Source organism: Phlebotomus papatasi, chromosome 1 (genome assembly GCF_024763615.1).
Source record: "Phlebotomus papatasi isolate M1 chromosome 1, Ppap_2.1, whole genome shotgun sequence".
NCBI lineage: Eukaryota > Metazoa > Arthropoda > Insecta > Diptera > Psychodidae > Phlebotomus > Phlebotomus papatasi.
In genome coordinates, this window is record NC_077222.1 from 26,526,808 (window position 1) to 26,548,232 (window position 21,425).

Sequence of the window (21,425 nt, forward strand, 5' to 3'; positions counted from 1 at the left end):
AAGAATTTTATACACAATTTTCAATGCAAATTCACATGCGGAATCGGGTTGGAGGGTGGAAGGCAATATGATGTACAGGGGAAGTATGCAAAAAATATATAATAAAGAGAACTTACTCTTGTACCTCAGCAAGTATCCACCTTTTATTTGTTTTCCCGCGGTCGATGCTGCATTTTTTTGCGGGTGATTTAGAAAAAAAAAGTTGAAAAATGCATTTTAATTGCTTATTGATAAAATGACAGATTCTAGGTCAAAAAGCACCATCCATAACTCATTATTAATTGGATTTTCCTATTAACCATCCTTTTTGGCTAATATGCCGTTGGAGCTTTCAGGTGTGAAATTGTGTCAGGATTGTCTCTTGAAATTTTAATCTCTTCTCCATCATCCTTGTGTGTGGGTAACAATTTTCTCGTTGAATTTTCATATTGAAATATTTCCCAACGCTATATCCTATTAGTTTGGATGAGAATGGCTCAACGAGATAAAACTGCTTTCCCCAGATTTTTCCTCTATGTAATATATATGGGAAAGTATGTATGGGAAAAGCTATCATACTGTCACTAATTTTCCCAACTTTCTTGCCCTTTTATTTCTTCACAGATAAAAAGGGGTCAGGTACATTATGGGCCTCGCACAGAACTTTATTATCCCAGTAAAAAAAATCTCCTGTCAAAAGATGATGCTGTGTAAAACTTTGAAATTACGATTTTTAGAACCTGTGTGTTTGGAGCTTTGAAAGCTCTTAGAACAACAAACGACTACAATAGTGGCAACACATAAAAATTTTAAGATCATAGAAAAAATATGTAAAATCCTAACTTTAATGTCCACCCACTAAGACAAATTTTAACGAGTAGGGGAAACTGGGGCAGTAGTAAACCTGGGGTAGTTGTAAACACTAATTTTTATGACTACACTATTTAGAGATATGTTAACCATTTCTTAAGTGATCCCTGTAGTGTCTATAAATTCATATAGGTCTCGTCGTATGTTTACTACTGCCCTGGTTTCCCCTAAATTAATTACATAGGTACTTTGATATATAATGACTCATAAAAGAGAAGACATCTAGGAATCAAATACGTTGACACTACTAGAGTCGTATTATGTATTCTAAACAATTTCTTTGCTTTATTATAAATTGTTTTATTTTATTTCTGTTAGAAGGAAGTGGGGCAGCTTTGAAAGTGGGGCACATTTGAAATTGGGATTTTTCACCTATTTTAAAATAAAACTGAGCCCTATTATAATGCAATTTAGATTCTCAATCTGTTTGTGCAGCTAAATTATATAACGATAAAGCTCAATTTTATTTTAAAATAGATGAAAAATCTCAATTTCAAAGGTGTCCCATTTTCAAAGGTGTCCCACTTCTCCCTAATGGTTCTAATATAGTAGGTATTTTAGTAAATTACATTTACTAAATATCAAATTTCAGAAATATTTAAATTTAAATACAATTGTGTCAATTTAGAATTTAAAAATTAGTGAAACATAAATATCTGTTAAAAGAAAAATAATAAGCATTTAACCTTCTCCTTTATTAATCCTGGGGTCTATAAAATAAAATAAAATAGGAAATATCGCTCCTTGGAAATTACAAGGGGCCAACTAATTTTCGGCCATTTTTCAGGAGACAGCATTACAAACATTTGTTCGTAAATATTCGTAAACACACAAAAAATGTTCGTAAAATTTTGTCATTTGTTCGTAATTTTTACAAACTTTACAAATTTTACAAACATTTTTTTGTGTGTTTACGAATATTTACGAACAAATGTTTGTAAAAGTACAAAAAATGTTCGTCAAATGATCATTTTACGAACAATGTTTGTGGAAAAAGTACAACATTTTATGAACTTGTTTGTGGCTTATATGATTCACGAGCATTTCGTAAGTCCTCCATATGATTTCACAAACATTTACGAACAATTATACAAAATATTTTTTCTGTGTAAATATTTTTTATTCTACAGTGCAGAACATTGCAATTTATTCAATTAACATCAATTAACATTGATTTATTAATTAATTAGCAAAGGATCTTTTTAATCGACGTGTTCAAATTTCATAAATTTCTCTTTAAAAATTTTGTGTTTATTTTTTATTTAATATTTCAAGATATGTTCACTTCTTTGTAATAAAAAAATAATGTATTAATTGAAGCCGAAAATTGGCACCTTTTTTGAGAAGACAAAAAGTGCTGTGCTCAGCGCATTAGATTAAAAACATCAATTGAATCCATATGAAAATATTTCTGAAGAAACAATGTATTTGTTAGTTCAACAAAAATTTAATAAATATGTGAGAAACCTGTGTGCCATTCCTGGGGCTAAATTTTCTCGTGAATCCCACAATTTTTTTATTTATCAGTGGAAAAACCCCCGAAAAAATATCAGTCTCTTGCTCGAAAGGAAGAATTTTTCGATTCCACGAAACGAGAAAATTTGTACACTTGCCATCCCTTGTGATTTACCCCTTGTCTAAAATATTTCTACCCTAATAAAAAGGCTGAGATTTTTTTTGTTGCTCTGCGGGAGAAATTCCATTCAATCTCCTTTGAAGATGTTAAAGCAGAAAAGTCATAGTGTATGTTTACAAATATTCCATTTCATCGTCTTGTATTTCCCATTGTATATTTTCACGGAAAAGAATTCTTTTCCTTTATTCTGGGAGAGAGCAAAATTATAATTTTTCTTTCTGTTGCTCATTTCTTAAAGGTTCTTTGTTCAGGTCAGAAAAAATTGGACACTCTTTGAAATTTATCCTGTTCCTAAAAAATTAGCCATCTCCATATCTTAATATTTTATTAATCATTATCCATCTCTCACTGATTTTTTTATCCCTAAATCTTCAAAGTCTGTACAAATGGATTTTTTTTTTCATTGTTTTAAAAAAAGGATTATGTTTACTAGAAAATTGGAGATTAAAATATAGTATTTCATCTCAGAAAAGGGTTCTTATTAGGAAAGGATTCGTGTAATTATGAAGTTTTTACATTGAAAAATGCCTCAAGTAATATATAAAAAGCAAAAAAAAAACATCCCTTTTCCATTATTATGAGCTCCACACGAAGCTTTTTCAACTAAAGAAAAACTTGCGTGCGTATAGCGCCTCAGTTTATTTATAACTTGCTAATTACATTTGTTGTACTAAAAAAACTGATGTATTTTCCTCTGAGCGTGCTTAATATTGCGTACGCATATGTGATCATATCCTAAAAGAAATTCGCACATTCTGAAACATTTATTAATTTGAAATAAGGTGTCAGTAATAAAGATAAACAATTAGTACATGAATGTACTAAACAAGCTAACGTGAAACAATTCAGAATTTTGCTTGACTAAAAATTAAGGAAACCTGATAATAAGAACAGTAAACACAATTATTTGTACATACATAATTAATATAATTTATTAGTTTTTTTTTAATGATTCTAAAGTTTATTAGGCTAAACATGTTCCAAATAAAGTGTCAAATTTGATTTAGTATAAGTCACAAAAGTCTCAAAACGAGAGACAAAATGCTTGAAAATAATTTATTTAATCAAATATGTAAAGATTTGGTTAAGTATTTATTTAGTATAAACATGTACTAATTCTACTAAATAGAAATTTCGACTTTTCCAGTAGATTTTAATTTGTTGTACTAAAGGAAAATTCAAAAATAAAGAACTTCGCATTTCTTGAATGAATGCTCAACGGTCAATGTAAGAAAAGCGCATTGTACAAAATTAAATTACACGTTCATTTAGTACATGCTTGTGCTAAATTTTTAACTATATCCTAAATTTCTTTTGGATACTCAAATCACACAATGTTGTTTTTTTCAATGTTTTATCTAAATAGCAACCCAGCAATAAAATCTTTCGTTTAATGCATGTCTGTGCTAAATATTTAATTCTATTAAATATTTATTAAATTTTTGATTTTCAAAATAATTTCATTGAAAAAATGAAAGATTAATAAACATTTATTAGAATTTAGAATACAGCTTTCTACAGTTTCTGAATATTTTATGTCAATTTGAAGAAATTACAAAAACTTGAGCTAAAATCCAATTTAGGGGAAAGCGCGCCACCTTCGGATGACTAAAGCTTCACTGAGAAAAAAACGGGGGCGCGATTAACCCTTTTTTCTCATAACTTTAACACTTTTTAAGTGTAAAAATATATCAACATTTTTTAATGTTAATTTTACACCTTTTTAAGGGTAAAATTAACATGAAAAGGGTAACTTTAACCCCTAATACTTTTAAAAAGCATAATATTTACACCGATTTCGGGTCAATACTGCAGGGTAAAATGAACATTTCCGGAATGTTATTTTAACTTTTTCGGATTTCTCTTAGTGTTCGGAAAACTCATTTTTTTTTCCATGTTCTCAATGGATTTTACACACAGCTCTTCTCTGGAAATTTGAGGCAATGGATAGGCTATTAAAATATCATATTATAATGGATAAAATTCATTAAAAAGATATTGAAAAAAATAGTTGTGCGAAGCTTAAATCGTCCGAAGGTAGCGTGCTTTCCCCTAGTATACTGTTAAATGTTTAATATGTTATAAGTAGATCTTCAACATATATTTTTTTAATTTTTTTTTAAGATTAATTAATATTAATTTATCACCATTGTCATAAACCCATTTCAAAAACGTCGTATATTTAGTTTAGCACATATATCTGTGCTTAATATTGAACACTACCTAGTTATCCCTTAGACTAGTATTACAGTCACCTTAGTATCATGCACGGTAGGATAGAAGTCGTTATTTTATTTACAAGATCACTAGTTTATGTTGCTCCATTAGTGATCAAAAATCTCCATGACTACGTTTCCGAATTCACATGGACTATCATTAAAGATTTTCTATCTTTTGCATCTGGAGATCTTGTCAGGAGCCTTCTCAAATCGAGATATCAGTAATATTATAACTTGCTCTGTTTTTCATGCATTGGTAATGTTCCTTTAATGTGAATAGCCTGAAAGGCTCAACATGTGAAGTATACTCTTTCTGAATTTTATATTCCTAAAGATTGAATAAAATGAATTGAATATTTGTAACATTCTGAGGAGGACTATAAGCATGTCTTGTAGGTAGTCTATCGGTAATCGTCTTAAAGTGCGTAAGGGTTGCCCTCCAATGCATAAAGATAGTGCTTCCACGTATTCTACAATAAACGATTTATGGTCTTGGCCGAGTTGTTAATACAGGATAATCTCTCTGATTAAATTAGTTTACCTTCATTATATAATTATTTGAATTAGGTCCTCATAACTTTTAAACTTTCTATTTCAATGGGGCTCAATTACACAGGTTTGTGTTGCAATTTAATATAGTATTGAAAAAAGTCTATCTTCAAAATATATTTCCCAATTTTTTTTCTTTAATTTAATAACTTTTAGATTAATCACTTCTAATATTCTGAATAACCTATTTAAATTATGGCCAACGTCTTATAACAACTGTTAAGAGATTAAATTGCAATTTAATTCAGCACATGCTTGTGCTAAAATTTTATTTAAATCTCATGTTCTAGAGGCGTGATTTTTTAAAAATGAATAACAGTATTAAAATAAACTTTTAAACGGGGATTCATTTCAAAGGTTTTAGATAGTTTTTTATGAAGTACATGACTGTACTAAATACTTAATCTCAGCCCAATATTTCTGAAAAAGTTGATTTTGTAAATGTTAATAAAATCGTTCGACTCAAAATTTCTGATTACGTGACCTCAAAGTTATAATTTGGTTTAGTACATGCCTGTACTAAATGTTTAATTTCAGTTATAATTCCCTTGAGGATTTAAATCTTTTCCTTTTTAATGAAATAGCCAATTTTGAACCTGAAGCATATCGTATTTTCCGATTTTCTGTTTTAGGTTCTGTCTCTAAATGGTCTTTCCAAATATCAGGAGATTGTGAAAATATTCTTTTGAGCTCTTAAGGAGCTTCCCGAATAAAAAAAATCTCCCTATCAACATCGTTTGAAATTCAACCTGTGATTGCTCAGGAATTTATTTAATTGAACTTTTGGGAGGAATCTATAGACCCATTTTCTCTCAGATTACGTGTCATGGACGAATGTTTTGGAATAATTTCAGAGGGCTACTAATTGTGTAATTCTAGAGATATCGTTGCTAAACTACTGAAAAATAAACTCTTCTTGGCGGAGTGCTTTTCAGGGCAGTCCACTGAATTAATTCTTTCCATTTCATCCGAGTTGAAATGGATGTTGGTATTATCAGGCTGACAATTTTCCCCGGAAAAACCGAGATATTTGATTAATGAAGCGATTATTTTGAATAATCTCTCCGTGACAGTTAGTGTCCTCTTCAGGATCGATGTCTAAAATTTCTGGGAATTCCCATTTGAAAATAGCGATAAGGGAGAGTACAGAGAAAAAAACACTCTGGGAAATTCGATTCACTTTTCACTTAAGTGAATTTTGTATGTCTGGGCTGATGGGAAAAATGGTTTGGGGAATGACGAGAAGGATGGGTGATGTTGGGGAATGAAAAGGAAAACACAGATATTTGAGCAATTGATTTTCCACAATCATTCCATCGCGATCAATGTGAACGGGAGGATGGGCAGGATGGGTTTTTGGGGTGGTTTTTCCTCAGGGGGTGTTGGACTGTGAGTTCAGATAAATTTGCGTGGGCAGCGAAGGAAAAGGACCTTTTGCACAGAGTGTGAGCGAGATAGTGCAGAAAATTCAATTCATTGTCCTCCTGACCTGAATTTCGATTAGTTTGCTCACCTCGAATACTCCAAGGAATGACCCATATGATTCTGTTACAGTGTCGCGCGTCTGGGAAATCTCTGGGGCTTGTTTGTATGCATTTCCCTATTTTTCCCAAACACACACACACACACACACAGAGTGGATGGATGGGAAGTGCATCCTGGATGCGCAAGAGCATTTTCAGGACTTTCTAACTTGTACGCTCTCTCTCGTCCCAACTAATATAGTTTGGTGTATTAGTGTGGAAAGCATGGTAGGATTTGGCGAGTGAAAATGAGGACACTTCAGAGCTGGAAAGAACAGTATCAGCAAGAAGTAGAGAAGTGTCTCCACAAGAGAAAGCTCACAGTAGAAAGTTCAACAAGAAGAACACTGAGGGTTCACCCAGGGAAAACTTTCCCACTGAGAATGAGAAAATTGCAGGACCCTCACCCCAAACCATCTTCCCAAATCATCCTCCTCCAGAAAACATTCTAAAGATGGTAAAATTGAAAATTATTACTCACCGTATTGCTCTTTATTATTATCATAATTGGTGGTTACTTCCGTCCTATCAACTTTCGTCCTAATTGTGGGTGTATTTGGGAGAGCTTTTGAGCACATTGAAAACATGTCAGATGATATTTTTTTTTCGCCCTGGCGCCTTATTCTCCGCAAAAATTCAGCAGTTTGTCCTCTTTAATTTTCCATTCGATAGCCATGAAAAAGAAATAAATAGAAATCACTGTAAATTTTCCACAAAAAAAATAGAGTCCGGGAAAAGGTTATTTAATTAAAAAGTTTAAATGCAATTGAGGTTTTTCCTCAAAAATTAATTTACACACTTTTCTCTCCGCTTAATTATTTCAGGGGCTTCTGCAAATGGGTTTTATGCGCTTTTTTTTCGCTCCACCACCTTCCCCCATTAACTAGCCCCAGAAGTGTTTGCTAATGAAAGACTATATTAACATTGGCATGTAATTAATTCAATGAAAAGCTGGTAGAAAAATCACGGAGTAAAATAAAGGTGTACAGAAGAGTCAACCTGAGGAAAAACTAACTTTCAGTAGAATGGCTTATTGCTTCAACAGAGCGAAAACACTTTTAGGTATAACAAAAAATCTAGAAAAATACCGAGAAAAGCATAATGACTTGCTTGGAATTATAATAATAGTTTATTTAAATTTTTCAGAGTACTTTTATGTGCTTTAAAATCCGAGAAAAAGCACAGGACAAAAGTACTGATAAACTATTGAAAAGTTTAGCCAAGTTGACCTTTGTGAAATTAACGGGCATCCTTTGGCAAAATAAGCTGATAAAATACGTTTAAAAAATTCTTACATTCTTTTCTTAAATTTAAATTTATTAAAATTTTTACAATTGATGTCTTTTGAGTAAGAAAAAGTATTTAATTTTGATCTACTTTGATAAACAAGGGTTTACTAAGCGGACAAATGAATCTTGTTAAAAATTTGTCAAAAGGCTAGTGTTCACCAATTTGACAAAACTTTTTTTTTTCAAATTTTATAACCAGCGCACAATAACTTTTGTTTGTAAACAAGCTTTGAAAATTTTCTGTAATGCCCAACGCACAGTAACTTTTGTTTAGTAAACATGTTTTTGACATTTCAATAAGAGGAGTGAGATCTAGATCTAGTCATCTCGCTCATTCTCATGGGATTTTTTAAAACATGTTTACAAACAAAAGTTATTGTGCATTGGGCATAAGAGTGAGCAAGATGACTAAATAGATTGAAATATCAAAAACATATTTACTAAACAAATTGTGCTTTGGACATTAATACATAGAAAAACTATTTTATAAAATTGTTCATAAACGTTTGTGAATTGTGAAGCCCTACTGGGAACCTACTAAATGCTTGTAAATGGTACAACACAGTAAAAATTTCATAAAAATTTGTACTTTTTCACAAACATTGTTCGTAACATGATCACATGATATGTATTTTTTCTTTTACAAAATTGTTCGTACATTTGTTTGTAATTTTGTCTGGAATTTGTCTGGAAAAACTTTACAAATATATTACAAAATTTTACGGACATTTACGAACAAAAGTTTACAAAATAAGAAAAATGCTCGTAAAGTAATCATGTTACGAGCGAAATTCATTAAAAAGATATAAGCTTTTACGAACTAGTTAGTGAGTTATACGATTTACGGGCATTTTGTAAGTCCTCAATAGAAATTCACAAAAATGTACAGTACAATTTTCTGAAATATTCTTATCTATGTAGGGGAAAGGCTTATAATTTTGGACAGTTTCTAAATTTGTACACTTTGAAGGTAAAATTGGACACTAAAAATAAATTGATTAAAATTATGGATTTTTATTCCAATATATTTGATGAATAATGAATTATATCTAAATATTTGTTCCTTTTGGAAGATTTTAAAACTAAATACTTTAAATTTTGAATATGACAGAACTTTATGTTTACTTCAGTCTTATTTAGCTTTGGTGAAGTACTAACAATGTTTCTTTGTTTTTTTGTGTGATATTATTGAATATTCATTGAATATTGTGTTGATTCACGTTAATGGTAATTTGTACATTTGATCTGAAGTGAGATTTGCCTTGTGAATTAGATTTTTAGTGAGGTGATAGTGATACTCCTTATTTTGGAGAGGTGTTTTTCTCTGAAAATTTCGTGAAGTTTTAGGTTTTGTGATGACTAGGTTGGACAAATTCCGGGAGAAACAAAGGAGCATCATCTTTACGAACGAGATGTAGTGAGAAAAGCCGTGAAAGGCTCTCGGAAAGGTAAAGGAATGCGCTAATCCCACGTACTTGGAGTGCCGAAGTTAACTCACTTTAATGAACGTTTCCCTTACATGAACAGGAAGAGGACTTGGTAAGATTGGTTCATGAAATGAAGAACAATGGGCATCCTATTGAGGCGGATTAGCTGTCCAAATTTACAGCCAAGTTGTCCAAATTAATAACCAAGTTGTCCAAAATTCTAGTCAAATTCACCTCTACATATCTATTCATTTTTAAACGTATTAAAACTAATTTGAGTAAAAAAAAAGACGACAAATAGATAGCCAAGTTTCTAAACAACCCTTCGGAAAAGAGAGTAACAAAAAAATTCAAATAGTATTGAAAATATCGCACTTCAAACTTGGAATATTGATGCTTATAAACAGACTGTCCAAAATTATGAACCTTTACCCTAGTATCAAATCATGTAGAGCAAAAGGAGCATTTTCTTATAGTTCAATCGTTAAAATCAATTTAAACTTTTGTCATTTACATTGGATAGCGAGCGCTCTGTTACTTGGTCCATTGCAGTCTTATCTTGCAAATACACAGCCATTATAAACAACTAAGCTAAATGTTTTAATTTTCTAAATGATTTTTTATATCTCTTTCATTCTATTAAAAAAAACGAGCTTTTTATGATAATCCTTAAACATTATGTATTCAAAGCGCAAGTTTATACATAGTTTTTCTTTGCACAAAAACATTTACTTTCAGATCATTTGAGATAGAGAAATGGGAAGCATTTGTAGTAATATTTCTTAGATTTTTTACATAAACTTTCATATTGTTCTAAAAGCTTTAAAAAGCAAATGTGGAACTGAATGAGTTCTATAGTTTTTACATAACATACATACGTAAATTGAAAAAATATTGTTTTAAACATAAACTGTAAAGGAGGGGATAACACTATAACAAACTAATATTCATTTATATGGCAGGGGGGAGGGTTCACCGAAGACCAGGAGGGGAGTTCTGTAACGCTCTGGCAATGCCATATGATAAATTGAGTTCGAATCTTAGGAGAGCTTTTACAAAAATGCGATTCTGTAGCCGTGACATTGCCATTTCAACTCACGTGGCATTGTCAGAAGTCACATATTTGGGATTTCTGGCAATTCAAATGACAATGAATTTTGTTAAACAAATCAACCAAGACGTACTGTATTTTCATAAAATGATCACGTAAAGGGATTTCATTAAAAAATCAATGAATTGAATTTTCGAACTCATATAATAAGACAAAGAGCTCGAATTATCACGCGTGAGTTCGAAACTTGACAATGCCAGTTTCGAACTCACGCGTGACAATGCCACGAAAATTACAGAATTCCACTACAGATGTTCATATCTTTTACCCCTTTGTCTTTTTGCCAAGTAAAAAAATTAGATATCAAATGGATTCCCTATTTGAATTCGAGAAATAAAATTAGCTTAAAATCTGCATGTTATGAAATATTTAATTCCATTTAATATGCTAAGGGAAGGCTTTCAGGCTTCGCATACACTCTGGCTTCGAACAATTCATATTTTTCCTATATTCTTTCAATAAATCTGATCTAATAGCACTTCATATTTTTTCCATTATTCTTCAATGAATTTGACCTATGGCAATATAATTTTATAACGCTAAGATTAATTCACACATTTCCTGGAAAACTTAGGTCATGTTCAAAAGAAACAGAGGAAAAATATGAAGTGTTCGAAGCCAGAGTACTTGCGAAGTCTGAAAGATTTTCCCTAGTCTTTTAGTATATCGACGGTTCCATTCCAAACTATGCTATCTCAGAATGATAACTTTTGTTTATTACATGTGTAACAAAAGGTTTTAAAATTCTTATAATTTATGTGAGAACTATGGGATTGATTCAATTATAAAATAAATTTGATAAATTTTCAAATTTAACAAAATTTATTTATTATATTTTTGAGATTTTTTAAGAATGAAACTATAAGGACTATAAGTATTTATTTATAGGTAACTATTTAAAAAAAATACTACTTCATTATAGATTACGCGCAAGTTTAGAATCGTTTTAATAAAAACAAACTTTATTTAAGATATAAAACTTTAACTTCTTGTATGTTGAAAGATTTTTGCTACATATTGGATAATATCGTAAAATTTAATTTCAATTCTGGAATTTTTGAAAATCGCCATTCTTGACACATATTATAACTTCACAAAACAATTAAATTGCATTGAAAGAAAATTGATGAAAGCAAAAACGTTCTTTTATGGATAATCGTCCTTTTAATGATCAAATAAGTAAAAATAAATTTATTTATTATGCACCGTATTGAAATAATTGAAAATTTTCTCCGATATACAAAAATGTTGCAGATAAATTCAATTTTGGTAAAATTTTGATAAGAAGTTCGCTCTTCAAAACTGATTAATTTTTATGAGAAATCCTAAGCAGAAATAATTTAAATAAAAACATTAAAATTCATTGAAGAAATATTTTCCTGAAGAACTTCAAAAACATATCGCTTATATTGAATTTAACTTAACTTTGGGAAAATGGCTTAAAAGTTCTACTCCTAAAATTGTTAAGAAAACAGAGAAAAATAGGGGAAGGCTTTCAGACTTCGCACACACTCTAATGCCCTAGACAAATTTACGACTTAAGTCGAGAGACGACTTAGTGGAAAATGATGGAGATGCACTTTAATTATTATTTCTAATATAATTACCCTAAGCCATCTCTCGGGTAATCCTTAGGTCTGTCAAGGCCTTAGGATCATATTTATTTATTTTGTCTTATTTTCTATAGTTGGTAGCACTGTAGCCAGTTTCGTTATTCATGTCAGAAAATCGTCGAAAACAGATACCAGTATTCAACTAAGCATTTTGTTTATATCAATTACGTAGACTGTGAAATTCCAAAAAATACTAACTGAACATGTTTTGCCAACATACACTTGCTTAGTGTCACATAAAATAATACATATAAAAACGTGGATGTCTTTAAGTAATTGAGCGCCACTATGTATAAAGCTCTTTTAAACAAAGTAAATTTGTGGCTAGGACTTATGCCCCTATAATTTCAATTGAGCCTTGTCACAAATAATATCTATGAAGTCATTTTAAATACCAAAATATGGTATGAAGTATTGTATCTTTATCTTATAAAAATCCTTAACTAAGATATAATGGAACTAACCTTAAAATTTACCTCTGTCACTCACTCAGTGTTAGCATTAATTACCGAGTGTTAGTAGCCTTTTTAATGCAATGTCGCACTAATAAGAGTCATAAAAACATCATCTAGTACTTAAGACTTAAATTCATAATTAATTTAATAATTTTATCAATCACTTGTTTGAACATTTATTTGACTTAGGGTGGTGGCGTTACTTGTGACTTGTCAGCCACGTCGCAATTTTTGTCAGAAAATGATTCCGAAAACCAAAAAATATGTGATGTGCTATTAAAACACAATAAATATTTTTAATATTGAGGTTTTTCGAAATCATTTTGTAACATTGTAAAGTGTTTTGCGAAGTGGCCATAAGTAAAGACAGAGGCCATAAGTAAAGCCGCCACCTTATTCATTTTTTATGTAGTTTCAATAATAGCAACTAATAAGAGCTATAGATATAATATTTCAGATCTTTTTTTTAAATAAATATAAATATTTAAAGAAAACATTATCCTGTTTATTCAAACTTAGTGAGATTTTTCTTTGTTTTATTTAAGTATTAATGAAATATGATTGACAACTGAAAAAGAGATAACGCGTCAATTTATTCTGCAAGTTGTCTACACAAAAAATCGTAAAGTTGCTGGTAAATGCTTGTGAATTCCTGCTTTGGACTTACGACATGCTTGTAAATCGTATAACCCACTAAAAAGTTCGTAAAAGTTTGTATTATTTGTTCTAAAACATTTTTTATAACATGATCACTGGACGAGTATTTTTTAATTCTCTTTTTCCCTTTTTGTTCTTTTACAAACATTTATTCGTGAGTACATCTACAAATGATCATCTTATCAACAACGTTTTGCGAAAATAGTATAAACTTTCATGATTTTTTTTAGTGTATTAGGGTGACAGGAACACCTATTGACACTTTAAGAACTCGTATCAGGACTTATTGACACCCTACTCTGTAGGGTAAATGTCCTAATTCAAAACCATTTCCAGACGCTTTAACTTTGACATAAGATTCAACACATTAAGTTCATATTTTTCTGAAGAGAATTACATAAATTTGCTCCTTGACTCTTCTAGAATATTACTGTTTAGTGAAAATTCTTTAAAAGTGCTTCTATTGGAAACATATTAATCCAAGTGGAAACAAGGAAAAGTTTCTAATTGGAGACAAATAGTGTAAGTGAAACCGCGACAAAAGGCTTCCAAAACCTTGTTTAGTTGCTCTTGAGTGCAGGATTTGTTTTTATTCCTGGTCTTTTCTCCTTTCCCATCTAAAACAATAGGAAAATCTCTCCAAAAAAATCATATTTCCAGGGTTTCCCATTGAAGCATTTGCAGACACTTCAGAAAAACCCTTTTTGTTCACGAAATATACGTAATTATTTCATTTGAAAACTTCACGTACCGTTAACAATAAAGATTAGCATTTAATTTAACTAAAATTAGCCAGAACTGTGGCATTAAATGTTAAACAAAACGAATAAACAATAGTCACCTTATTGTGTTTTTCATTGGAAAACATGGTCGATTGATGAAAAATTCAATGATGAAAAGGTACACTATTAATTTTTCAGAGAAATTAACAAACTAAAATTTGTGAATATGAATCGATTTTTGCTTTGTTTGGAGCAAAATTAACTAAATAATGAAACTGTGGTATAGAAAATATATAAATTTAATAATTTAGTACTGTATTTATCGTGAAAACAATAATGTTTCCATTTGGAGTAGAGAAAAATTTCCATTTAGAGTATGTTTTGAATTAGCCTTACTTACCCTATCATTTGAAATACGAAATTCGAAAACTTATCCTTATTAAAAAGCGCAGATTAATGAATTATTTTATTGGATACATTAAACAAATTTCAACATTTTGACAAAAGTGTCAATAGGGGTTCGCTGTCGAAGAGGTGTTCCTTTGACCCTATACACTGAGAGAAATCCGAAAAAGTTAAAATAACATTCCGGATTGTTTATTTTACCCTGCAGTATTGATCCGAAATCCGTGTAAATATTATGCTTTTTAGGTGTATTAGGGGTTAAAATTACCCTTTTTATGTTAATTTTACCCTTAAAAAGGTGTAAAATTAACATTAAAAAATGTTGATATATTTTTACATCTTAAAAGTGTTAAAATTATGAGGAAAAAAAGTTAATCGCACCCCCATTTTTCTCAGTGTACGCTTTACAAGTGTTTCGTTAGTTCTCTGGGGAATTTATACAAACATTTACGAACAATTTTGCGAAATATTTTTTCTGTGTATATATCTATTTTACAATCATTTGTATAAGCAACTGTGCTATCAGGGCATTCTTCAGAAAATAATTTTGAAACATAAATTCCGAAAGAATAATTAATAATCTGAATCATCTGAATATTAATAATGTAAGAATATGACAGATATTGGATATTCAAAGTTAGCAAAAAAGACATGGTATTGTTATTTATATAAATTTCAACGGAAGTATGTGACATAAAACACAGCGAATTCTCTTCTAATTTTCGAGCAAGAAAAAGACGCGCAAAAATCTTTAATTACATGTAAGTCAGCAAACACTTCTATAGAATGTTTTCTTTATCACCAACTCATTCCAACCCTGCTTTTGTCTCTTATCGTGTCAATGGAGTACCCCCTAAAAATTCATATAGAAAGAACCAAAAAGGAGAAGGGTATTCTCTCGGGGTGCTTTTGAGCTTTTCTCCTGCCGAGTGAATTAAATGGTTGTGTTCGGATAGTTAATTGAGATTTCTTGTATCATTCTTTTGCCTCAAATCGTCCCAAAGCTCTCACACATTTCTTATCCCTTTTTTTGTTCTTTTGCTTTTCCCCATCTTCAAGCTGCCCACAAACTAATCTTGCAATTGCGAAATAATTTATTAAATGAGACATTTTACTTATTTACTGAGGCCATTGGGCGATGAAATTGTTTTAAGAAGGGAAATACTTTAACACAAAATAACACACAAACACTCACTTTTTTTTGCAGGTCTTGAGCTTTTGAGGTTCTTTCTCTGGCACAAAAGTGTCGTCCTTTCGTTATTGGCTTTGAGGCAAGAATAAGGAGGAAGAAAAAAAAGTTCTACACGCAATTATCTCGGTTTATCTTTATCTTTCTGGGGCACAAAACTCTCTCACAGCTTCTTCGGTGGACTTCCTCACGAGGCGAAATGGTGTAATAATTGTGTGTCTCGATATTTCAGACTTATTGATTATTACATAAGTTTTCCTCATGTGCGAACGAAAGAGTGGCCCGAATTTGGCGCAAAAAGGATCTCTCACTTTTCTCAATGGCTGTAAATCAGCCGCAAAAAAAATATTGTGGCAAAGAAGAAAATCACCCCCTATTTTCAACCACCACGGAAAAAATGGACAAATATTACAAAAAGCTTCCACTCACGACAAACCTCAGTGTCCTACTGAATGGAACTCACACGACACCACCCCATGTCTCAATTACACAAGAGACGTCTCTGGATGCCTGTGCGCAAGATCAGAGTCCTGACACGGATCCCCCGGGGCCCCCTGTCCAACCCCATCCATCCGTTGTGGCTCCCGTGGCCCACCCTCTTGGCTTCCCAGCCACCGTGAGAAAAATTTCCACCAGACGCATGGGGGCAAAGAACATCATCCACGAGGGAAAACAGGCACGATGGATGTTGTCTGTGGCACAAGACATGAAAGATAGAAATCGCACCATCAGGCGTGTTAAAAGGAAAAATATTTAAATGTTTGAAAATATGCTGTTGGTTTAGGATTAAATTTTCCTTAATCACAAAAGACAATAAAAACGGCAAGATTCCTGCGTGTCTATAATTCTTAGCAATAAAGAAGATCATTTTTGCTTTACAGGTATATATACCCTCACGTGCATCTCCAGTGACACTGTAAGTACAAGTTTTAATTCCCGTAGAAATAGCTTAACAACCACAAACTCAAAATCTGTTTTTAAGATGGCAAATATGATATATCCCCTCCAGATTCTAATATGTTAAAGCTTTAATCCTTTAATTCGTGCCTTCAAACTTTTTAACCCTTTACCACTGGGATGATATTTTGAAACTTGTTAAAGGCAGGCAAAAAAATATTATGTAGGGGTGACCGGGGAGGTTTGGGACAGAGGTAGTGTGGGACAAGGCGATTTTTTCAATTAATTTTTGAAATAAATGGGATTTAACCATTACTGTATCGTAGGCAATATTAAGATGTATCTTGACTAAAAGAATGGATATCCTCAGTTTTATTGTTGTAATTCTATCAACATTTTTTTTTAAATTGATAAAAATTGTATATTTTGACGTCCCAGTTTTCCTCTTTGTATTTTATATCAGCGATATATAATCAAAACTTTTTTATCTCATTAGGTAGCAGTGTAATCTGGGAACATATTTTTATAAAAGTTTCAGAGACTAAACACTCTTCTTTTTTACGTAAAGGTTTTAAATACCAAAACTACACGTGGGGATGTTTGGGACACCTGACAGGGGATGAATGGGACGTTGATTTTCGACAAGATTGTAGGTGGTATGCAATTATTTATTGTCAAAATGAAGAGTATTGCCCAGTTTCCACTGGAAATTACCCTCTTGTGCAAACTTTACCAGTGAAGCAGATTTCTCTAACTACAGGGACAATTAAACCGTCGTTGTCTTGGGAATCAATAATTCCTTCTCAGAGGATATTCGATCTTTGCCCAATCTAGTTAAAAACTATTTTTTTCGAAAATTTCTCGAACAAGTTTTCCAGAGCTAATTCAGAGAAATAATAAGAAAACAGGTACAATGCAGTTGTCGTAAAATCAAACAGGAATCCATCAATGAGTTCAAAACTAAGAGTTGCAAGAAAATCTACTCGCCTGAGGAATTTGATAATCATGATTGCAATATTTAGAATAAAAAAAAAGAAAAGAGAGGTCGATGGAAAATAAGAAGAAAATACTTTAAATAATTGATTGACAATAAATGACTCTACTGTACAAATAAAATTGATATTAATTTCTAAGTGTAAATAAAAGATGAAACATTTTTATTTCTATCAGAAATATTTTTAATCTGGTATTTAAAATTAATTAACGTGTTCCAGTAATACAAATTATGCGAGAAAAAACGCGTCCCAAACATCCCCTTTTGCGTCCCATACTGCCCCACATCGGGGAGGTTTGGGACAAAGCGTCAAGTAAAATGTTTTATCTTCTCCAAGAAAACTCAGTTGTTTTCCAAGTTCTATCGACTACTTTTTATAAAGGCAATACCCATAAGTATCCTATAGACCGCATAAAATTGTAATACACTATCGGGGTTTTTTGGAATAGTGTCTCAAAGTCAAAACATGAAAAAGTGTCCCAAACCTCCCCGGTCTCCCCTATGGCAAAGTGCGGTAGATAGGAATAGAAGGGAAAGTTTCGATTTTTTGCCAAATTAGCAAGAAAAAAAAGGAAAGGATAATATCAAATTTTGATTAATCAAAAACCTAAATTACAGCACAATTATTACATAAAAATGTGTAATCTGAAAATGTGTATATGTGTGTAAAAATATAGCAAATGATTGCACAGTTTCACCCATTTAGTTAAACTCTTTGAGTAAAATTAGGGAAAAGAGCGCTACCTTCGGACGACTCAAGCTTCCGATAACTCAATTTTTTATGTTCTTAATGGATATGCCCTATGGTTCTTTTAAGGAAATTTAAAGCTTGGACTAGCTAATAATAATGGGTCAAATTCATTAAAAAATATTGAAAAACCGTGATAAGCCCAGATAAGCTTATGTTAGCTGAGATTCTTTACAGGAGACCGCGATATGCGTGCAACTTGGGGTGCTTAAAACTCGAAATGTGTGAAAAATCGATTGTGAGTTGAATTTTTGGGGTAAAGAATCCCGTCGAACCAATTTTATCCATTTCGACCGACAAAAAAGTTTACTCGACGCGATTCTTTACCCCCAAAATTCAACTCACAATCGAATTTTCACGCATTCCGAGTTGCAAGCACCCCGAGTTGCACGCATATCGAGGTCTCCTGTAAAGAATCTCAGTTACAATAAGCTTATCTGGGCTTATCACTGGTTTACAGCCGTATTTGTAATTTTGCATCACTACAAAAAGGTTTCTACAGTTAATACCTTGGAGTTAAAGGTTTGTAGGTAATCTATTTTACAAATCTTTTGCTCCAGAACAAACTTATTTATAAAGAGCTGTTATTATTATAAATTATTTCTTGATTTTTTATTCAAGTTTTAATTTTCAATCTTTCATAATTAAAAAACTGGGTATTAGTTTCTCCGTCATTTTTTAATCGAAAATATATATCAGTCAGTGTGACTGCAATTAAGTGTAATAGTGACATTTTAGAAATAAAAACGATAAAAAAAAAACAAATTAAATGCAAAAATTAAGTAAAATGTGAATATTTCAAGCTTCCTTCAACATTATACGTCTCTTATAAAAAGTTCCACTTGAAATAATATATAAAAATATGTAATTAATAGTTTGAGAGCTTTTATCTCAATACAGCAAAATACTATAAGTCCCACTCAAATCGCAGAAGTGCGTTTTTATTATTTTGTTGATGAAATTTAATTTTTTTGTCTACCTATTTGTACAGTGCCTTTTCGTATGCTAATATTCAATATATAATTTTATAAATTGCAAAAGAATCTTGGCTGTACTAAATTGATGAAATCGACGAAATCGACAGGAATTTCCCATTTCATTGTAAGTAGAATCAGTAATCTTTTTATTTTTAAGTCGACAATTTTGAGAGGTCTTTGGAATAAGTTAGCTACCAACTTATTTCTCTTTATTTATGTTATATATAACTCTTACATATTTCATTTACAAATTGTGGAAGCGACCAGAAGTTGCCTGCAAATGCATGCTCTAATGTCTTCACTTGATTTTTATTTAATTTTTTGTTTCAATGACGATTTTTGCAATGATATTTCCTTCAAAAATATATGATTTAGTAGCACTATTTCCTTTGGTCAAGAAGCTTTAACTTTGAAGCGGCTTTCCTTCTTTTCATTAGAATTAATGAAATTAAAATTTTTCGTTTTGTTAAATTGGATATTTGCATTCTATTCGTATTAAACGATAAAGTTTAGCATATCATTTGATCCCGCACAAATCCCAACGGGTATATAAGATTTGTGTTTGAAAACCACAATTTGGAAGCTAATTCCTCATAGTATTTAATCATTGTGTGTTTGTTTTCAATCTCAACCCCAATTGACTTTCTGCTCTTCTATCAAATTGCACTGAAAGTACGAAAATTCTCATCTTTCACAAAACTTTCATGCACATTCACGACCCTATTAATTTTCTCAGAGAAAATGGAATGAATCATTACTTGCATACTTCTGTAAATATTCGTACGATTTCATCATAAAGTCAAATTTGCAATTAGATCTTTTTGGTTAAATAAATTCCTTTGATTGAATTTAATAAATTTGTTGTTTTATCATGCTTACAAACTATATTAGAGATCCGTTTGTAGGTCAAGATAAAAAGTTTAAATTGAACCGATTTAAGTTCAGAGAGTCAAAAGTTTCCACTATGTAATCAAGAAGTTCATTTTTTTGTTCGTTACATCATTATTATTATTTTTTGGTTTGATATTAAAGTCTGAAACTTGTATTGGATTTTTATTTCAAAAAAATATCCTTGCGATTTCTACAAGGAAAATAAAAAGCACAACTCGCAATACTCGTGCATAAACCATTAGGATGATTTCTTTTACTTTTATAGCTCATCATAAAATGTTTTTGTTGTAATTTATGCTTGCAATTGGTTGAAAAACCAAAAACAACACCTGTGGCTTCTGTGAAAGTGAAATTACACGGAAAAAATCTTTAAATAGAAAATAAATAATAAAAATTAAATATGAGTTTCTTGTATTATTATTTCAAAGTTTTTTTTTTAATATAAATTTATTTAGATAAATATTAAATTATTTCTTCGGAGAACGAGAAATGTTTCAAGTGTATTCTCTATCTAGAAAGTTCATTATTTGAAAGCAATACATATTTGTATATTAAAAAACAAAATTGACAAATAATTTGAGGAAAATTGCTTTAAAATTTCTAAATCATTCAATTTCGAATAAAAATGCACAGTGCTTTGTGTGTAATATCGTACAGCAAATTTTTCAAAGTTGCACTTACAGAACTCGTAGAGTTCGTGAGTCGACGCTCATTTGTTGAGTTTTGAGAAACAAAAGAAGTGTCCGATATTGCAAGTTATTCCAAATTTGGCACATAAATTTTGAAACTGGATCGTGCTTTGCCTAGGGTATAAGTTACAATAGCCGCAAATCAGGGTGACAACTCAGTTTTTCAGAAAAATAAAAATTGTTTAATTTCTTTAAATTGTCACAAAATAATCGGGGTAGATTTATATTTGTGAACTTCCTGTTGTGAATCTACGTAGGGGGAGGCTTTGATGTTTCGCACATACGCTACCATCGGACACTTCGAATTTCTCCGGTATTACTTTATAACTTTCACTGATGGCTATATATTTTAGTAGCTAGTCTTAAATCACACCTTTCCTGAAAAAATTGGGAGTCTAATCCTTTTCCCCTAGTTTTAGGAAACAAAAATTAAAAACAGGTCCAAAACTGTAATTTTGCTGTGCAATATTTCATACGATTGTGCACAATTAATATCACTTTTCTGAAAAACTACTATCACACAGGGTAGAAGGGTTATTAGGAATCAGATTTAAGTAAAAATCTTTTAGGCTGAACAGGCACTTT

At 31.2% G+C, this 21,425-nt stretch overlaps 1 protein-coding gene across 1 annotated transcript in view; it reads right to left on the minus strand.

Annotated features, from left to right (window-relative positions):
* Window positions 1-16,117, minus strand: part of LOC129798347 (uncharacterized) — a 43,433-nt gene extending 27,316 nt beyond the window's left edge. Inside the window, exons 1-3 of the mRNA XM_055841464.1 lie at window positions 15,651-16,117; window positions 7,258-7,427; window positions 117-167 (exon numbers count right to left, since the gene is read on the minus strand). Coding sequence (XP_055697439.1) covers window positions 117-167; window positions 7,258-7,363 — 157 coding nt within the window. The 5' untranslated portion in view covers window positions 7,364-7,427; window positions 15,651-16,117. The remainder of the gene's footprint in view (window positions 1-116; window positions 168-7,257; window positions 7,428-15,650) is intronic.
* Window positions 16,118-21,425: the final 5,308 nt, after the last annotated feature.